The sequence below is a fragment of the Salvelinus namaycush genome, chromosome 12 (genome assembly GCF_016432855.1).
Source record: "Salvelinus namaycush isolate Seneca chromosome 12, SaNama_1.0, whole genome shotgun sequence".
Taxonomy (NCBI): Eukaryota; Metazoa; Chordata; class Actinopteri; order Salmoniformes; family Salmonidae; genus Salvelinus; species Salvelinus namaycush.
Window position 1 is genome coordinate 29,769,762 of NC_052318.1, and position 22,304 is coordinate 29,792,065.

Sequence of the window (22,304 nt, forward strand, 5' to 3'; positions counted from 1 at the left end):
CAAGGAAGCCTACAAACCTGACTCAGTTACACCAGCTCTGTCAGGAGGAATGGGCCAAAATACACCCAACTTATTGTGGAAAGAAATGTTTGACCCAAGTTAAACAATTTAAAGGCAATGCTACCAAATACTAATTGAGTGTATGTAAACTTCTGACCTACTGGGAATGTGATGAAAGAAATAAAAGCTGAAATAAATCATTCTCTCTACTATTATTCTGACATTTCACATTCTTAAAATAAAGTGGTGATCCTAACTGACCTAAGACAGGAAATTTTTACTAGTATTAAAATGTCAGTAACTGTGAAAAACTGAATTGAAAAGTATTTTGCTAAGGTGTATGTAAACTTCCGACTTCAACTGTGCATCCTATGGAACATTTGGGTCTTTGCGTGTCAAAAATAATACAGTAGCACTGTCAAGCTGTGCAAACACCGGCCACGAACGATGTGTTTACAATACCGCGTTGGATAATAAATCAAAATTTGTTGGACAGCAACTTCTGGGGTAGCTAGCTTTAGATTACAATTTTTGTGTGTCATTTCTGCTCGGCATCAGACTAATGTGTAGCTAATTTCCTCCAGTGATTGTCTTGGTGTAGCCTAATTTTCTCTAGTAAAATGTAAGATTAATTTCAAGCATAACATTAGGTCATGTACAGGGATGCAAACTGGTGAGGACCCAAAAAGGTGACACTTTTTTTGCACCGAAAAATACAAAAAAAATCCCTGCTAGGGGAAATGCAGGTTTTAACTAATTAAACAAAATAATATGATCTACATGATCAGTCAGTGTGTACAAAGTGGTTAATGTGAACCTAATTCACAGCTAAAAGATGTAAAAGGCAATCCAATGTTATTTATTGCCTAGACTAAACTGCAAATGACACTCACGCATGAGAAAAACGCTTGTGACCACACATCTAAATAAACATCTTAAAGTAGAAATAGAATGAAACAGGCATTCTATTTTTGCTCTATTATAGTGGCCACTACAGTAGACATTGATCATGTGCACAAGGCTACATGTGTGCAAAAATAATGTTCATCCACTCTATTGAAAAAGTGAGAAAGAGGGAAAGTGTGTGGTGTTGCTTTCAACTCTGTGGCATTCAGTTTAAGCCAGGCCCAGCTCCAGCTCCAGTTGATCCCTGAATCCACTTGTTTCACAAGCAACGCCTCATTTTCAACTAATTCTTTCATTCTGAAAATTAACCACATATTGTAGAGGGAAAACATTAGTTCACGGATAGTTAGCTAGTTAACATTTTACACTGATTGCCATGGTCCAGTAAGCAACTAAAGCGTTATAACTTGCGGAACAGCAAGGAGTCGTAACGTTATACCAATTAATACTATAGCTAATTGGTTAGATTACTAACGTTAACTCATCTGATGTTGTACCGTTAGCTAGCTAAAGTTAGCCGTCTGCCTTCATTAGCCAGCTAATTTTCACACCATAAACTCAATTGTTTGATCAGTTAAGTTTGCTAATGTTGCTCAGCATTTCTCTGGCTAGCTAACGGAGAATTCGATCCAGCTAGCAAGATACTTAACACTAACAATAACGTTACTTGTTCCACCACACTTTCTCCCTCACCTCAAACTTTCCAAATGCCAGTAGTTTTTCCGGTTACAGCTCATGAAGTACGCTTCATCACCTTCTCACCCCCGTCTCCGTGGTCATGCTTCTCACCGACCTCTTTGTTATCGTTCAGGGGACGCGCTGCTGTAACTGGCAAACTGCTGTCTTTCCAGAGCACGCGCTAATGCTGCAAATAGCAAATTGGTTGTCTCCTCTCTCTTCAGTCGCGTGCTGCCTTCTGTTATGTGAACGATTGGCTGAGCCTTAGAAACAGCCAGTACTGCTCCAAACGTGCATCACTCGTTCGCTTAAAGCCAGTAGTGTGATCCAAACCCCCTTCTTTTTTGCAAAAAAATACCTTGCTTTTTCATTGTAAGCTCATTTCCTTGTGTGGCTGCTTGCCAAATAGTGTTCCACTTCGGATGAAAATTAAGCTATTTTCTACCGAATGTTTTGCACTAATGTACAGTGGGGCAAAAAAGTAATTAGTCAGCCACCAATTGTGCAAGTTCTCCCACTTAAAAAGATGAGAGAGGCCTGTAATTTTCATCATAGGTACATCTGAGATCTGCATGGAGGAATGGGCCAAAATACCAGCAACAGTGTGTAAAAACCTTGTGAAGACTTACAGAAAACATTTGACCTCTGTCATTGCCAACAAAGGGTATATAACAAATTATTGAGAAACTTTTGTTATTGACCAAATACTTATTTTCCACCATAATTTGCAAATAAATTCATAAAAAATCCTACAATGTGATTTTCTGGATTTTATTTTCTCATTTTGTCTCATAGTTGAAGTGTACCTATGATGAAAATTACAGGCCTCTCTCATATTTTTAAGTGGGAGAACTTGCACAATTGGTGGCTGACTAAATACTTTTTTGCCCCACTGTATTTTCTGTGAAGAACAACTAGCTGCGGACCTTGACTTTCAATATCAAATGAAGGTGGAATGGTTTACAACGCAAATTGTTGGATGGCCCACGTTTTGAAAATGCAGATTTCTTAACTCTAACGCGACCTCTGGCACACTTGACCTTAGGATTCTGCCACTGACTGTAAATCCATGCTCCAAATGATTTATTTTTTATTTTTTATTAAACTTATTTAATAAGAGATAAGTGGATAACAAAAGATGGCCCAAATTTGGCAAAGAAATCCCTCATTCCATGCATGATAAATCTCCTTGGGTCCTTTAGCCTAGTCATACATCTACAGGAGCAGGGCAGTTGTGTTATCAACCAGGTGAATTTGAAAAATTATATTTCCGTCACAGGGACCATTATTCCTTATTTGAGGATGGAGGGCGTTGCAGGGCTGTGCGTATGTGATCATCGAGTGACCCAGTGATGGATGTGGTGAGGTGTTCATCATCTTAACAGACATACGGCCTGATGACTGATGGGAGAATCAGCAACACCGTGACTTTTTGTTTGTTATTGAAGGGTTAAAACACACCACACAAACACACCACACACAGGGAAAATTCCATTCAATAGTGCACATCACCAATATTTTATGGCACATCTGCATTGTAATCATTAAGCAAGCAACAAATGTTTTGAAACAATTAACTTTTTTATTTAATTTTATTATGTTTCGTATTGGACAAGCCCAGGTAGTCTTTCCCTGTTTCAGTCCGTTATCTTCTGTTTGGTTCCTAATGAATACAACCCTGCATACCCTGTACCAATCCCACCTACATATCTTTACCACTCACAATTCACTTTATTCCCTCATTAAAACATTGATGGGCTAGCCCAGGGATTCCAAAACGTTTTAACTCAAGCCCCCTTTCAGCATTGAAGGGTTACTAATAGCTCCTCCCTGTGAAGGCTAGTGCTTTGGCACTGCATCTCAGTGCTAGAGGCGGCACTACAGACCCTGGTTCGATTCCAAGCTGTATCATAACCGGACGTGATTGGGAGTCCCATAGGGCAGCACAAAATTATCCCAGCATCGTCCAGTTTAAGGTTTGGCCGGTGTAGGCCGTCATTGTAAATAAGAAACTGTTCTTAACTGACTTGCCTAGTTAAATAAAACTTGTGAATAAGGAATTAACTCTGAATACAGTGGCATCACCGCCAGCCTGTAAACGAGGCTTGAAAACAAGAGCTACTATTAATCTTGATCACTGGCCGTAAGGGAATGCAATCGGCACGACTTAATGGTCCACTCGCTCGCCAAACCAAAAATGAAAGCATGACATTTTTAAAAAGGGAGGGGGTTAGCGAGTGTGTTTCGGGTTAGGGATCAGCGTCGTTTCGCACTCCCGGGCAGACGAGGGAACAAGTCGTCACTCGACGCAGGGCCTGTACGACTCCAGCATGTTAAAATATTTAAGGTCCGCCTGGGTCTCTGAATATTCATGGGCTGTCGTCCTCATCATGAGATTGTGAAGGACACAGCAGCATCGTCCCCGGAGTGTAATCCAATTCTACATGTTCTTGCTTTATATTCCAAGGACGAAACGGGGCCTCGGGCAGAGTGAGTAAGTGAGTGAGTGGGGCCGAGCGGGCGGATGTTGGGTTGGAGGTGAAGCTCGCTGCTGCCAGAATGAGAGGAGGGATGCGACTGTTGCAGCCATGTCACGAGAACTGAATTTGAAATGATGAACTCAAGCCAAAACTGCCTGTCTACATTGGATCCATGCATGACAATAGCTCAGGTTGAACAGTTCATAATGCCTTCTCTTATCGCTCTTGCGTTGTGTCCGTTTCTAGATAAAGGGCCAGACTTTCCAAACAGTGAAATATAGAAATAAACTGATATGTTCTAGTGCAATATGAATTATCACCTGAGCAAATAAATCTCAATTTATTTCAAACAGTGTAACTGAAAACTAGGCTGACTGGCTGCCTGAAACTCCACTCTACTTTGAGATACTACAATATGATATTCTTGTTTGAGTCAAAAGGGTGCGTTTAAGATAGGACAAAAGAACCTCACCCTGGCCGTGATCAGCTAACAATAGCCTAAGACCATTTATAAACCAGGTGGTGTGAGCCCTGAATGCTGATTGGCTGAAAGCTGTGTGTATGACTAAACAAATATTTTTACTGTTCTAATTACGTTGGTAACCAGTTTATAATAGCAATAACGCACCTCTGGGTTTTGTGGTATATGACCAATATACCACAGCTAAAGGCTGTATCCAGGCACTCCATATTGGCTATATACCACACCTCCTCCGGGCCTTAATGCTTAACCTGATGAGGACAGAGGGCGCTGTTGTCACTTTGGGGGAAAAACGTGCCCAATTTAAACGGCCTCGTACTCAATTCTTGCTCGTACAATATGCATATTAATATTACTATTGGATAGAAAACACTCTCTAGTTTCTAAAACCGTTTGAATTATATCTGTGAGTGAAACAGAACTCATTTGGCACAAACTTCCTGACCAGGAAGTGGAAAATCTGAAATCGATGCTCTCTTCTGGGTCCTGCCTATAAATGGGCATGAGACCTATTAGTATACATGCACGTCATACACCTTCCCCTGGATGTCAAGATGCAGTGAGAGAAGAAATTGAGTGTTTATCTTGGTCTGAGATGGAATACGTCCTCTTGGAATGACGTGTCACCGATTTCTGGTTTTCAGGAAGGCGCGAGGAGGACAGTGGGATTGCCTTTTGAAAAGCTGTCGTTATAGGCGACTACTATCTCCGGCTTTGATTTTATTTGATACATGTGACCATATCATCGTAAAGTATGTTTTTTCAATATAGTTTTATTAGATTTTTGAAATTTATTCGGGACGTTAGGCGTGTTGCGTTGTGTGCCTTTGTTCAGAAAGGAGAGCTTCGCGCCACTTGGCCAGTGTGCTTGCTAATTCAAGAGGGAAAAACGATGTTCTAAATCCAAACAACGACTGTTCTGGACAAAGGACCCCTTGTCCAACATTCTGATGGAAGATCACCAAAAGTAGGACCCATTTATGATGTTATTTCATATATCTGTCGAACTGTGTACTAGTAGTTTTGCGCCCAGGTTTTGGCCACTCTCTCGCTATAACATAAGCCTTATGTCGTAATGAAGATATTTTTAGAATTCTAACACTGCGATTGCATTAAGAACTAGTGTATCTATCATTTCCTATACAACATGTATTTTTTTGTCATGTTTATGAATAGCTATTTGGTCAGAATAGGTGAGAGTCTAATAGAAATATCCGCACATTCTGGGAAAAAGAAGCATAATGGATAACCACTGATTTCAGCTCTAAATATGCACATTTTCGAACAAAACATAAGTGTATGTATAACCTGATGTTATAGGACTGTCATCTGAGGAAGGTTTATGAAGGTTAGTGAAAATTAATATCTTTTGCTGGTTTATTCGCTAACGCTAACGTGCCTATTGCTATCGCTAACGTGCCTTGATGAATGAATGCGGAAGTGTGGTAGGCTATTGTAGTAAGCTAATATAATGCTATATTGTGTTTTCGCTGTAAAACACTTAAAAAATCTGAAACATTGGCTGGATTCACAAGATGCTTGTCTTTCATTTGCTGTACACAATGCATTTTTCAGAAATGTTTTATGATGAGTATTTAGGTATTCCACGTTGGTCTCTATAATTACTCTGGCTGCTTCGGTGCTATTTTTGACGGTAGCTGTGATGGTAGCTGCAATGTAAAACTGATTTATACCTCAAATATGCACATTTTTCGAACAAAACATAGATTTATTGTGTAACATGTTATAAGACTGTCATCTGATGAAGTTGTTTCTTGGTTAGTTTGGTTGGTTCTTGGTTAGTTAGGTTGGCTTTGTGCATGCTACCTGTGCTGTGAAAAATGTCTGTCCTTCTTTGTATTTGGTGGTGAGCTAACATAAATATACGTGCTGTTTTCGCTGTAAAACATTTAAAAAATCGGACATGTTGACTGGATTCACAAGATGTGTATCTTTCATTTGCTGTATTGGACTTGTTAATGTGTGAAAGTTAAATATTTCTAAAAAATATTTTTTGAATTTCGCGCTCTGCCTTTTCAGTGGAATGTGGGAGGAGTTCCGCTAGCGGAAAGCCTGGGCCAGACAGGTTAATTATACAACGGGTGGTTTGGAATTCCCATTGTTAGAGTCTATCCCGCCCATTATATACTAGACAACATACACATGGCCACGTTCATAAAAAGTGCCATCGTTTACATCGTTACCTAGCAATGCACTACTACTACTTTTACAGATCAACTGCCTCATCTGCCCAGCCATGAAACTTATAAACATGAGCGCCACTGTAAAAAGCATATAGATAGCTGACATTTGCAACAATGTTGCAATATTGAAATTCGATCTCCACTGTGTCCCATAAAAAATAACATGTCGGGAGTCGGGAAGAGACTAGAGGTCGACCGATTAATCGGAACGGCCGATTAATTAGGGCCGATTTCAAGTTTTCATAACAATCGGAAATCTGTAATTTTGGACGCCAATTTTCTTTTTTTACACCTTTATTTAACTAGGCAAGTCAGTTAAGAACACATTCTTATTGTCAATGACGGCCTAGGAACGGTGGGTTAACTGCCTTGTTCAGGGGCAGAACGACAGATTTTTATCTTGCAACCTTACGGTTAACTAGTCCAACGCTCTAACCACCTGCCTCACGAGGAGCCCGCCTGTTACGCGAATGCATTAAGAAGCCAAGGTAAGTTGCTAACTATCATTAAACTTATCTTATAAAAAACAATCAATTAATCAATCATAATCACTAGTTAACTACACATGGTTGATGATATTACTAGTTTATCTAGCGTGTCCTGCGTTGCATATAATCGATGCGGTGCGCATTCGCGAAAAAGGACTGTCGTTGCTCCAACGTGTACCTAACCATAAACATCAATGCCTTTCTTAAAATCAATACACCGAAGTATATATTTTTAAACCTGCATATTTAGCTAAAAGAAATCCAGGTTAGCAGGCAATATTAACAAGGTGAAATTGTCTCACTTCTCTTGCGTTCATTGCACGCAGAGTCAGAGTATATGCAACAGCTTGGGCCGCCTGGCTCATTGCAAACCAATTTGCCAGAATTTTACGTAATTATGACATAACATTGAAGGTTGTGCAATGTAACAGGAATATTTAGACTTATGGATGCCACCCGTTAGATAAAATACGGAACGGTTCCGTATTTCACTGAAAGAATAAACGTTTTGTTTTCGAGATGATATTTTCCGGATTCGACCATATTAATGACCTAAGGCTCGTATTTCTGTGTGTTATTATGTTATAATTAAGTCTATGATTTGATAGAGCAGTCTGACTGAGCTATGGCAGGCTCGTAAGCATTCATTCAAACAGCACTTTCGTGCGTTTTGCCAGCAGCTCTTCGCAATGCTTTAAGCATTGCGCTGTTTATGACTTCAAGCCTATCAACTCCCGAGATTAGGCTGGTGTAACCGATGTGAAATGGCTAGCTAGTTAGCTCTGAGACTTGGAGTAGTTGTTCCCCTTGCTCTGCATGGGTAACGCTGCTTCGAGGGTGGCTGTTGTCGATGTGTTCCTGGTTCGAGCCCAGGTAGCAGCGAGGAGAGGGATGGAAGCTATACTGTTACACTGGCAATACTAAAGTGCCTATTAGAACATCCAATAGTCAAAGGTATATGAAATACAAATCGTATAGAGAGAAATAGTCCTATAATAACTACAACCTAAAACTTCTTACCTGGGAATATTGAAGACTCATGTTAAAAAGAACCACCAGACGTAGGGCTTTTCTCAGTCAGTCGAAATCATAAATCAGCATAATTGTTAAGGATAAATACAAAGAAATGCAGCTAGTTTGCCATCTTTCCAGCTTCAATCTGAAGTGATTGTGTTAGCTGAGAAGTTGGCTAGCTAGCAGGGGGGGGGGCATTTTTGTTTGCCATAGCAACCTTCAAAGTTATGGAACTATCAACCAGTGCTCGGGTAGTTTTGCTTTACTTGACAGTCAAAATGAATAGGACTAATGACCAGAGAACACCTAAAATTGCACTTGACAACCAGTGTTAGGGAATGTAGCATTGCGGTTTGTTGAAAAATTTATTGTTTGGGAAATAATTTTGCTTTTTAATGCTGGTAACTCACGGTATAAAAGCAATAATACACTTGAGTCCATGTGTTATGACATTTTTATTATACCATGTCACAGTCATGATATAGATTTCACATGGCCTCTAATGTATTATTGCTTAAGTGAAAAAATAAAATAAAACATTTGTGAAAGAATTTAGTTTTCATGAGATTGACTCAAAGGAGTTCTTTCAGACCCACCAATACAATAGAGAAAGGCTTCATTTGAATGAGACCCAAACCCAATCACACTCCCAGGATCTACTTGCTTGTTTTCAGAAGGTATCCTAGCAACGAGCTTCCAGCTGTCACTGTGGAGTGCAGCATGCTTATCAGGTAACAACATCCAAGGTCTGCTGCACCCTTAGTCTCTCTGCGTTTACCTTACCCTAGGTCCCCAGCTTCACTCAGCACTGACCAGTCCACAGGAGACCTCATCAGGTTTCTGTGAAAATAACTGGCCAGGCCCCACAACTTAAACCAACACAGTCAAAGTGCTGACTGGCTGGAGGATGTTTACTGGCATCTGCTTATTGTAGCCAGGACCGTGGAGAAGATATTGAGAATGTACCTCTGACAAAACAAACACAGAAAGCGCCTTAGACACAGCCTTGACACAGCCTTGACACAAGCCTCGGAAAGAGGAGAATCACCTTTGACATTGAGCTCCCTGTAAAAGCTTATTTGTTTCAGTTGGCAAAGCTAGCTTATATGAAAACTGTTACATCTCAGAAATCCAACTATAACCCTCGACACCCTTTATTTTATATTTTTGCAAATTATTTGTGAAGCACTTATGTAGGCCTAGGCCTTATAAAATAATATCATCTTCATTAAGCCTAATTTATAGGCTAGACTAGGCATACTTCATTTAAAGAAATGGCCAAAGTTGCATTGAATCCCAATTGTGAAGGGGCTGCCTATGCATCATTGTGCCATGTCAGATGAATGCCATGATAAATAAGTCTGGTAAAAATGCCATGCTTGTCTACTCTGCTGAAGTGGGACAGTGCCCCAAATGATGAGCTCATGAAGCCATTATAATGGTAATGAGCCTCTCTACTAATGTACAACAATCTACAGCATGAGCAAAAACCACATTGTTGGGATAGTATAACACCCCTAACCAGACCTTTAACACAGCAGAAAGAGATGTGCCTGCCTGTGTAAAACAAAGCACTTCATTATTGCAGGGGTTTTATCTGTAACCAGTGGAGAGGAACGTCATTGCTCTGACCATGGCTCTTCGCGGTCAGAGCAATGTTTTTTTACTTTCTTATTCAATACGCCGTCCAGCTGCTGGCGGTAACGCACCATTAACATTGGATGCCAACTGCCGTTAAACCCCATGGAAGATGTAGAATACAGTTTAGCAATCTGCTACGGACACATCTTTGCCAGGAGAATAGGCTACCTGGCGACTTCATTGATCATTTTCATATAGGTCTAGTTTGGGTGGGTTAATTATATACTAGAGGTCGACTGATTAATTAGGGCCGATTTCAAGTTTTCATAACAATCGGAAATCGGTATTTTTGGGCGCCGATTTGCCAATTTCTTTTTTTTTTTTTACACCTTTATTTAATCTTTATTTAACTAGGCAAGTCAGTTAAGAACACATTCTTATTTTCAATGACGGCCTAGGAACGTTCTGCCTCGTTCAGGGGCAGAACGACAGATTTTTAACCTTGTCAGCTTGGGGGATCCAATCTTGCAACCTTACAGTTAACTAGTCCAATGCTCTAACACCTGATTACATTGCACTCCACGAGGAGCCTGCCTGTTAGCGAATGCAGTAAGCCTAGGTAAGTTGCTAGATAGCATTAAACTTATCTTATAAAAAACAATCAATTAATGACTGTCATTGCTCCAATGTGTACTTAACCATAAACATCAATGCCTTTCTTAAAATCAATACACAAGTATATATTTTTAAACCTGCATATTTAGCTAAAAGAAATCCAGGTTAGCAGGCAATATTAACCAGGTGAAATTGTGTAATTTCTCTTGCGTTCATTGCACGCAGAGTCAGGGTATAATGCAACAGTTTGGGCCTAATTTTCCAGAATTTTACGTAATTATGACAACATTGAAGGTTGTGCAATGTAACAGCAATATTTAGACTCATGGATGCCACCCGTTAGATAAAATACGGAACGGAATAAACGTTTTGTTTTCGAGGTGATAGTTTCCGGATTAGTCAAAGGTATATGGTTTAGAGAGAAATAGTCGACGCGTTATAATTCCTGTAATAACTTGCGGCTGAATTTGAAAGGGGTTCCTTCGTTATTTTACCGTTCATGTCTTCCATAGAGAATGTCTTGATCTACTTCAAATAAGGTCTGTGTTTCGTGCAGGCTTAAACCGCCTCGACGTTTTGATACCCGTGTAAATCTCACTAGGATAAGGTAACGTTTGTCAACATATTTTCATGAAACCACTCTACAATTTTTTTTTATCTTCGCTTATATTTAGCCAATATTGATCAGAGTTACCTTGTCCTATGGATATCTACACAGTTATAAAATTGGCACGGTGATGTAAGCCTACACGAAACACAGACCTTATTTTAAGTGAATCTAAAAATATCCTATGGAATAAATGAAGGAACCGCTTTTCAGATTTTGCTAGAAGGTGTCATGGGAATTATGACTCGAACTTTGGTTGTCAATTCTTACCATGCCCATTATTAAAATAGGATTTCCTGCATATAGAAATTAAAGATTTTGTTTTCAACATTCATCACAGGTAACTTAAACTCTATTTTTATTCAAACAGTTGAGAGTATGTCTCCTAAGCAGACTCTTCAGTATCATTGTCACTTCAGAGCTGTGTGTGTGTATTTATGTATTATATTAAGTTAAAATAAAAGTGTTCATTGTTCATTCAGTATTGTTGCAATTGTCATTATTACAAAAATGTGTGTGTGTATGATATATATATATATTTTTTTTAAATAAATCGGCCGATTAATCGGTATCGGCTTTTTTTGTCCTCCAATAATCGGTATCGGCATTGAAAAATCATAATCGGTCGACCTCTATTATATACCCCAGTATATAGGCCTACTGGCTATGTCTAACGATAGCTGTAACATCGTAATGTCTTCCATACTTATGGGATGAAGATTTTACATTCTGACAAATTAATTGCGATATTTCTGAGCAAGAAAAAGGTTAGACAGATCATGCTTTCCATCCAATCCTGTAACCGCTGCATACAGGTAGGCCGTATGATCCTGCTTTCGGTGGACTCCAGAGAAGTGACATGATATCCCTAGTTGATATTGACTGCTAACATGAATGACTAAGCTCAAAATGCAGGAGTAAAACAGTTTATTTCTGTATCTTGCGTTTAGAAAATGCATCACCGTTTATGGCTTTAATGGCAAGCTACATTTGTTCAGCAATTGTGTGTGAGGTCAAAAGCTTTGAAGCACTTCTTTTTGGGGGTTGTGGATCAAAAAGTTTGAGAACCAACTGACCTACAGTACCATGGTTTCACTTCTGTGGTGAGAGAGGAGGAGGGATGGGCTGATTTCAGTGTAAATTCCAGGACAGCAACAAGGACACAAATAATAAGAGTGATAAATTACCCTCCAGCAGTGAGCTACCCATCGGCAATAATACAATCTGTATAAAGGGCATCCCAGATGAAAAACATGTATTTTTATTTTATAGGTAATCAATGATAACAACCCATCTTCATCGCCTGACCTGCTGATAACAAGGGTTATTTCCATCCAAACCAGATGTCATGAGAGCCAATACCCATTTCAACAGGTCCCAGAAAGTTCAAGCTGCATGATACCACAGTGTCTATCATGCCAAAAATCAGAGCAATCTACATGTCTCTAGCCTCAATCTTTGTTCACTACTATTGATTAACTAGAGCAGGACATTTGGACATGGTGTTGCTCAGCAGATTACTTTGGGGGGGGGGGGGGGGGGAATAGTGACAGGAGTGTGAGAAATTATTAACAGGCAGTCAGTCAGAAAAAAATGGACCTCAACAAATCACTCATATCTTTACTGGTGAAGGATTGTGAATCAAAGCTAATTAGGCTATGTTCTCTATCTATGAGAATAAAGGAAACATTAAAACGGGCTATACTAATTGTAGGCCTAATGGTTGAAATTACACACTCACAGTAACATTAACATATTTCAAGGACAAAAATCTGGTCGATAATCAGCTAACATGTAATTAATTTCTGTCTGGGCTTAAAAAGCACATCCTTGGCACTTTTCATGCCTAGCGCGGGAGGGGGGATACAGTTTACATGGTATTGGCAGATGGCTGACAGAAACTGCAGCACTTTGAAGCCCTTTACAGGTTCTAAGGCAGATCAGGCTATTGTGTGTTAACTAACGTTATGCACTAACTAATGCAAAACAAAAACATCGCTTGATAGGAAGCGTTCAAAAATGCTTTGCAGAATGAGTTAGGAAACCAATTTCTCCCACGACGTAACAGCTAGCTCAGGCACATGAATTACCCATAACTTAATAAAATAAACCATGTGTTGGAAAAATTACATTCTTAAAGTAAAAATAATTTCCAGTCAATTGAAGAATAATAGGCTCTAGTATGTAATTTCAGAATTCCAGCATGGAATTTGGGGTGATCACACATTTTGACCAGTGTGCAATTTGGAATTCTCAGCTAACGTTAGCTAGGTAGCAAAATTATGTTAAAATAGCTATTTTTAATATTCTTCCAGTGAAACCAGGAGTAACCAAATGAGTATAATCTGAAGTAAAGTTACGTCACATGTAATTCCATAGAGCAGCCTACCAGTTCGTTATTTTAGTCGCAAAGATCTAAAAGTTAACTTTCTAGCATGTTGCTCGCCAGCGCAACGAGTGAGACGACCTGTGTAACGTTGTATACTCGCCACTCCATTTTCGATCGCGCTTTTGAAAATTGCGGATAAAAAAAAAGTACCCGGTGGAAGCAAAACTTACCTGCAATGAGAATAATCAATACAGAGCAGAGGTGGGATATCGAGAAATCCATTCCTTTCTGTCTATTCCAATACTTTTCCTTTAAAACTCGGTTGAAAAAAGAACTTCTGCGGCGCTCCTAACAGACCACCCTCCCGAAGCATCAAAACTATCCGATCCCTTTTCGCCTCAGCAGGTGCATAGGAGAACAGGAGTCTAGACACGTGATTTCCGGAGGGTAGCAAAGTCGAGTGTACCAAGATACTTTCACGCCCCCTACCGTATTAGGCTATTATGCCGCGTTCAAGTGCTGTCGGAAGCTCCTAGTTCCCAGTGGGAAATGACACTTAAATGACCCAAGTCAGAATTACAGGAGGGACACTACTCGGAGAAAATGTTAGCCGAGTTGCGACGTTTCACCACAGACCTTTTACCGACAAGATAAATCCGCTTTTGACAATTACAACCTTATCAATATGGATAATGTAGCTAGTCTGACCATATTGTGAATGTTTAACAAGCCAGCTAACTTTATTATTAGCAGCAATGTTAGCAAGCTTATCAAGCTAGCTAAATTCTTATTGGTTGAATAATAATATTTCCAAAGGCTTGAACACAATCATGTTGGACTTACCTCTTCCCAGTTTCCTACAATATTTCGCCCGAGCACGTGAAGCCAGCAATACAACAATGGACACAGCTTCCCTATAGTTAAATTGTCATTTTACTGTTCAACAATTTGAAATACTGTAAACAAGACAAGCTATAAAATAGTTTGGAAAAGCTTTAAAACATAGCCTATGACATTGCAAACATGCTTTTGATCAGCATCAGAGACTGAATTCAACAGGTGTCATCCATATACCTACATGCTTCTTTTGATTGTGTGTACAGTAGGCCTATGGGTTGTTAAAATATAAAGTTATTTCATATTTACCAGATATGGCCTCTAATGGTGTGAAGGCAATAAGTATTAAAATTACAGAATAGTCAAATCAAAACAGCATTGAGGTAGGATTAGAAAATGTGTTTAATGTCTCAATTTAAGTGGCAAACGCAATTCATAATACTAGTACACTCAATAAATAAAACAATTTCTCATTGGAACATAACTGATGGACAGTACAGTAGGAGGTAACATACAATTAACCGATCAAAAATAAATACAGTACATATATCTTCGTAGCTATAAAATACACATCAAATCCATATATTCCTTATCCATTACAACTAATTATTTTACTCGGACAATTAAATTATCTCAAGTGTAAAGAGTTAATGTTCTTACCATAAAAATAACAAATTCCAGTGACTATCTCACTACAAAAATAAATTTTAAAAATGTGGTCAGACATCTTGGTAGACTTTGTTTGCCCCTTCACTCCAATTCCCTCTAACATTTCAGTCCCTTAGCAGACACTTCTACAGAGCGACTTACAGGAGCAATAAGGGCCTTGCTCAAGGGAACATCGACAGATGTTTTACCTAGTCGGCTCAGAGATTCAAACCAGCAACCTTTCAGTTACTGACCCAACACTCTTAACCGCTAGGCTACCTGTCACCCATGAACTATTGCTTGCTCTAGTGGTTACCCTCAACACCTCAGGGAACCTGGAACAGGCTAATACTAATGTCAACACTAGCTACAGTGGTCCCTAACAGTAAGCCAGGCCTGGAGTGCCACCCCAGTATCCGAGCCCCCCTCTCTGGCCAGGCAGAGCCCAGTCTTTGTGTCTGAAGGGCTGGGTGGGTCTGCCTTGAGGTCTGAAGCCATAGTGAGGAGGACGTTATATCCTTTACCATGCCCCATCTTCTTTTGCTTGGGCACTTGCCGACGCCACAAAGGAGAAGCTGGGTAGATCACCTTTGAACAATAAAACATGAGTCAATTTCAATTATATTTCCCACATTGTCAGTGCTGACCAAGGAGGTATTCTGTATGGAAACACTACATTACTGGTTGTACCTGGTATGTGTGGTGATTTTGGGGGCAGGTAGGGGATGGACGGGTTTCCCTGAGGCCACTATCCTCATCTGAAGATGAACTGGAGTGGTAGTCAGACGTCACCCTCTCCACAGCGTTGGTCACCTTCTTAGTCACATTCTCATCACCAAAGAAACTGGCCACCGTGAAAGCATGGTTCTTCTCTCCATACCTGCGCGATAGTGAAAGGAAGAAGCCAACAAGACTTGTGATGCTCTATCACAATGTATATGTACAATTTAGTTACTTGACTGGTAAACAATGTAACAACCGAGGCTGCATACCAATTGTCTACCCATCTACCAAAGTGTGCACTTGCACACTCTCCTGTAAATTATTTAACACCGTCCAGCCAATACTTAAACAAATCCAATGCTTTTAAATAAGACAGACTGACCTGCAGCACCCCTCCCCAGGGTCTACCCACAGTGTGAGTTCTCTGGGCAGGCCAAGTTCCTTGTACTGAACCCCACTCTCCTGGCAGGCCAGCAGCAACTCTGGATCTTCCTTCTGCAACATGTTCAGCCGAATACACCTGCGAAGTAGAGTATACAATACATTGATAACTCCAATCATACAATTCATTGCATATCAAAAACGCACCTTATTCGTGATGCCCTAGACTGGAGGTTCATAAAACTTCTAGTATGGATGTCAAAATAGTAAGCGCAAGGCAACAGACTGGGGTCAGATCAGTAGTTAAGTTACCTGAAGGCCTGTCCTTTGCTGGGGTTGTCAGGGTACCAATGCCCCCTGAACTTCTCCTGCAGGGCAACAGTCAACTGCTCCACAAACAAGACCACTTTCTGGGTCTCCAACTTTTCCACCTTTTTGATCAGTCTTTTCAGGAAAAACACCACTGCTGCAATCTCTTTTTTCATCATGTTTCACTGATGTGCTGTAATGATGGTCCAAATTCTGAAGATATAAGAGCGTGTCTTTTGTCAGATTAGTAGCTATCTACCACATTTGACAACAAACAATAAACTTTAGCCTATACACAAGTAAGCCTAGCTATAATAGGAAGCAACATGTTACCCCCATCAACGAATCTCAATGCCCTTGAAGTATGTAGCAAGCAAAGCCTACAACACAAAACAAGCTGACAAGAACTCGTTGCATGTAAACATTAAGCTAATTCAGCAGGTTAACTATTGTTAAAGCCAAAGGGCATTACAGTCTGGCGGGTCTTCGTCCAGAAAGGCGCGCTGGGTCTTCGTCCAGAAAGGCGCCCGTGAGTCATAGCTGGCTAGCGCACAACAAAACCTTCACAAATGATGTAGTTGTACATGCATTATGTATGTATTAATTGCAGACATTTTGGTGACAACTTTTCAGGTGAAGCTAGCTAAGAGAAAAGTTCACAAACAGCATGATCGAAGAACTTGATTTGTGATAGCTAACTTAACTACTAGACTAACCTTACTGTAGCTAGCTATATTATCTAGCTAAAAAAAAACTAGCAAGTTATAATGTTAAAGTAGCAAACTTTGTAAACTACACAGCAAAAGTTTTCCGATTTCACAAAAAGACAATAAAAAGCAATCATATACCGTATTTGCTGCTCATCAACATGTGGACAACTGTTGCCAGCTCGACACATGAATGTTTGAACCTCATTAGTATTCTGCCAGCGCCACAGACGATGACGTCACTTCCGTGTGGTAATGAGGAAACCTTCAAATGAAAAGGCATCGATAAGAATTTAATAAGAATTTAAAAATAAATACATGTTGACACTGATATGTTGAGAATATTGTGGTGTAGAGAACTTTTCTACCAGTCCCAGCTAAAGGGGTGAAATATACTCAGTAGGGCATCTACCAACCAAATACATTGCCTTCCGAAAGTATTCACACCCCTTGACTTTATCCTCATGTTGTTGTGTTACGGCTTGAATTTAAAATGTAATACATAGAGATTGTTTTGTCACTCGCTTACACACAATAACCCATAAAGTCAAGGTGGAATTATGTTTAGACACATTTATTAAGAATAAAATCTGAAATGTCTTGAGTCAATAAGTATTCAACCCCTTTGTTATGGCAAGCCTAAATACGTTCAGGAGTAGAAATAAGCTTAACAAGTCACATAATAAATTGTATGCATTTACTCTGTGTGCAATAATAGTGTTTAACATGATTTTTGAATGACTCATCTCTGTACCCCACACATTCAATTACAGTGCATTTGGAAAGTATTCAGACCCCTTCACTGCAAATGTATATAAAAAAAATTAAACAAATACATTCTTTACATAAGTATTCAGACCATTTGCTATGAGACTCGAAATTGAGATCAGGTGCATCCTGTTTCCATTGATCATCCTTGAGATGTTTCTACAACTACATTGGAGTCCACCTATGGTAAATTCAATTGATTGGACATGATTTGAAAAGGCACACACCTGTCTATATAAGGTCCCACAGTTAGGATTGTGTCGAGGCACAGATCTGGGGAAGGATGCCAAAAATGTCTGCAGCATTGAAGGTCCCCAAGAACACAGTGGCCTCCATAATTCTTAAATGGAAGAAGTTTGGAACCACCAAGACTCTTCCTAGAGCTGGCCGTCTGAGCAATTGGGGGAGAAGGGCCTTGGTCAGGGAGGTGAACAAGAACCCAATGGTCACTCTGACAGAGCTCCAGAGTTCCTCTGTGGATATCGGAGAACCTTCCAGAAGAACAACCATCTCTGCAGCACTCCACCAATCAGGCCTTTATGGTAGAGTGGCCAGACGGAAACCCCTCAGTAAAAGGCACATGACAGCCTGCTTGGAGTTGGCCAAAAAACACCTAAAGACTCTCAGATCATGAAAAACAAGATTCTCTGGTCTGATGAAACCAAGATTGAGCTCTGGCCTGAATGCAAAGTGTCAAGTCTGGAGGAAACTAGGCACTGCTCATCATCTGGCCAATACCACCCCTATGGTGAAGCGTGGTGGCAGCATCATGCTGGTCGGGATGTTTTTCAGCGGCAGGGACTGGGAGACCGAGCAAAGTACAGAGATCCTTGATGAAAACGTGCTCCAGAGCACTCAGGACCTGACTGGGATGAAGGTTCACCTTCCTACAGGACCACGACCCTAAGCACACAGCCAAGACAACGCAGAAGTGGTTTCGGGACAAGTCTCTGAATGTCCTTGAGTGGCCCAGCCAAAGCCTGAACTTAAACCCGATCAAATATCTCTGGAGAGACCTGAAAAGAGTTGTGCAGCGACACTCCCCATCCAACCTGACAGAGCTTAAGAGGATCTGCAGAGAAGAATGTGAGAAACTCCTGAAATACAGGCGTGCCAAGCTTGTAGCGTCACACCCAAGAAGACTCGATGCTGTAATCACTGCCAAAGGTGCTTCAACAAGGGCAAAAGCAAATTAAAAAAAAACAGGATTTTAGAAATGTTTGCAAATGTATTTAAAAAAAGAATGGGCCACTCAAGGATACTTATGTGATATTTCTGTATTCTTTTTAAAAATAAATTTGCAAACATTTCTAAAAACGTGTTTTTGCTTTGTCATTATGGGATATTGTTTGTAGATTGATGAGGGGAAAGACGATTTAATCCTTTTCAGAATAAGGCTGAAATGTAACAAAATGTGGAAGAAGTAAAGGGGTCTGAATATTTTCCAAATGCACTATCTGTAAGGTCCCTCATTCGAGCAGTGAATTTCAAACACCAATTCAACCACAAAGACCAGGGAGGATTTCCAATGCCTCGCAAAGAAGGGCACCTATTAGTAGCCAGCCTTTGAATATACCTGGTGAAGTTATTAATTACACTTCGGATTGTGCATCAATACACCCAGTCACTACAAAGATGCAGGCCTCCTTCCTAACTCAGTTGCCGGAGAGGAAGGAAACCACTCAGGGATTTCACCATGAGGCCAATGCTGACCTAAACAGAGTTTAAAGGCTGTTATAGGAGAAAACTGAGGATGAAACATTTTAGTTACTCCACAATACTAACCTAATTGACAGAGTGAAAAGAAGGAAGGCTGTACAGAATACAAATATTCCAAAACATGAATCCTGTTTGCAACAAGGACCTAAAGTAATACTGCAAAAGAGGTGGCAAAGTAATTAACTGTTTGTCCTGAATACAAAGTGCTATGTTTGCAGCAAATCCAATACATTACTGAGTATATCTCTCCATATTTTTAAGCATAGTGGTGGCTGCATCATGTTATGTGTGTGCTTGTAATTGTTAAGGACTGTGGAGTTTTTCAGGATGTGGAGCTAAGCACAAAATCCTGGTTCAGTTTTCCACCAGACACGGAGACCTTTTCTCAATTATTATTGAGGGGAGAAGTGCTGTTTGCACTTTGTAATAATTTCGTTCCCAAATTAAACTGCCTCGTACTCAATTCTTGCTCGTACAATATGCATATTATTATTACTATTGGATAGAAAACACTCTCTAGTTTCTAAAACCGTTTGAATTATATCTGTGAGTAAAACAGAACTCGAGTTGGAGCAATTTTCCTATGAGGAAGTGAGAAATCTGAAATCTGCAGGCTGTTCTGAGGTCGGTTTATTAATTTGCATGTCTTCTATTGGTTGAGATGCACTGCATACGCCTTCCCCTGGATGTCAGCAAATAGTGAGAATTGGAATGGAGTTGCTAGGCAGATCTGAGGCCTTATAAATGGGCTGGCAACGTGGGGTCCTCTCTTTCTTCCCTTCGCCATGACGCAAGACAGACCTCAGGATGGCGTTCTAGAAAGCTCCCGTTATAGCCCTTAGATATATCCGGCTCTGATTTTATTCGATATAGGTGTTAAAGACATCATAATGTTGTTATTTTAAACCGAGTTATATCAGTTTATATCAGTATATTGCGATTTTCGGGTATTTATTTGTGCTGGGTTCTAGGGAGTTGGGCACGTCTGGCCCACATGGCTAATGTTTACTGCTAATTCCAAAGTTGAAGGCGACAATCTACAACCGAGCAACGATTCTTTTGGACAAAGGACAACTTGCCCAAGATTCTGATGGGAGCTCATCAAAAAGTAAGAACTATTTATGATGTTAATTCGTTGTTCTGTTGAAAAATTTAAAACTCATATTCCGCCATTAATTTCGGTGCGGTCTCGCTTTAACGCACGCTGTATGTCGTAGTAACGTTAATTTTAAAAATCTAACACAGCGATTGCATTAAGAACTAATGTATCTTTCATTTGCTGTCCAACCTGTATTTTTTAGTCAAGTTTAAATTTAGTTACTGATTAGATTAGGTGTCTCTCCCAAGATTTCTCCCGACATATTGTTGGCAGCTTGGCTACTATTCTCATTGTATAACCACGATTTGTGCCGCTAAATATGCACATTTTCGAACAAACTCTATATGTATTGTGTATTATGATGTTATAGGACTGTCATCTGAAGAAGTTTGAGAAGGTTAGTGAAAAAATTAATATCTTTTGCTGGTTTATTCGTTATCGCTATTGTTGGCCTGAATCAATGCTGTTGTGTGGTTGGCTATTGTAGTAAGCTAATATAATGCTATATTGTGTTTTCGCTGTAAAACACTTAAAAAATCTGAAATATTGGCTGGATTCACAAGATCTTTGTCTTTCATTTGCTGTACGCTGTGTATTTTTCATAAATGTTTTATGATGAGTATTTAGGTAATTCACGTTGGTCTCTGTAGTTATTCTAGTTGCTTTGGTGAGAGTTGTGATGGTGGCTGCAATGGTAAACTATGATTTATACCTGAAATATGCACATTTTTCTAACAAAACATATGCTATACAATAAATATGTTATCAGACTGTCATCTGATGAAGTTGTTTCTTGGTTAGTGGCTATTTATATCTTTATTTGGTCGAATTTGTGATAGCTACTGATGCAGTAAAAAAATGGTGGAGTAAAAAAAGTGGTGTCTTTTGCTAACGTGGTTAGCTAATAGATTTACATATTGTGTCTTCCCTGTAAAACATTTTAAAAATCAGAAATGATGGCTGGATTCACAAGATGTGTATCTTTCATCTGGTGTCTTGGACTTGTGATTTAATGATATTTAGATGCTAGTATTTACTTGTGACGCTATGCTAGGCTATGCTAGTCAGCTTTTTTACTGATGGGGGTGCTCCCGGATCCGGGATTGTGTGCAAGTAGAAGTTAATTCACCTTTCAGCAGGACAATAACCTAAAACACAAGGTCAAATCTACACTAGAGTTGCTTACCAAGAAGACAGTGAATGTTCCTGAGTGGCCGAGTTACGGTGTTGACTTAAATCTACTTGAAAATCTATGGCAAGACCTGAAAATGGTTGTCTAGCAATGATCAACAACCAATTTGACAGATCTTAAAGAATTTTGAGGAGAAAATTGGGCAAATGTTGCACAATCCAGGTCTGGAAAGCTCTTCGAGACTTACCCAGAAAGACTCATGACTCATCATGCCAAAGATGCTTCTACAAAGTATTCACATCCCTGTGTAAATACTTATGTAAATTGTAACTTTTATTGCCAACTATGTAAAAAATAGCTTACATAAAGCCAACACATTAAAAACAGTGTAGCCTGCAGGTAGAAAATATACTGATAAAAATAAATATCCTTTAATCACATTGGCTACGCATGGCCTGTCTGCAACAAACTTGAAACATTGTATCAAATATCAACTGGGTCGCCCAGAAACTGGTTGTATAAAATATTCTGAGCCCTCAGAGTTTCCCGTGCCAGTGAGCTCGGAAAAACTGTAGGCTATTTGTGAAAGGAATAACAA

General features: G+C 39.7%; 1 protein-coding gene and 1 pseudogene across 1 annotated transcript in view; both read right to left on the reverse strand.

The window, feature by feature from the left end:
• The window catches only part of LOC120057071 (coxsackievirus and adenovirus receptor homolog), a 111,777-nt gene extending 97,994 nt beyond the window's left edge, over positions 1 to 13,783 (reverse strand). The window contains exon 1 of the mRNA XM_039005461.1: positions 13,614 to 13,783. Coding sequence (XP_038861389.1) covers positions 13,614 to 13,665 — 52 coding nt within the window. The 5' untranslated portion in view covers positions 13,666 to 13,783. The remainder of the gene's footprint in view (positions 1 to 13,613) is intronic.
• Positions 13,784 to 14,604: 821 nt separating this feature from the next.
• LOC120056518 lies at positions 14,605 to 17,198 on the reverse strand (annotated as a pseudogene).
• Positions 17,199 to 22,304: the final 5,106 nt, after the last annotated feature.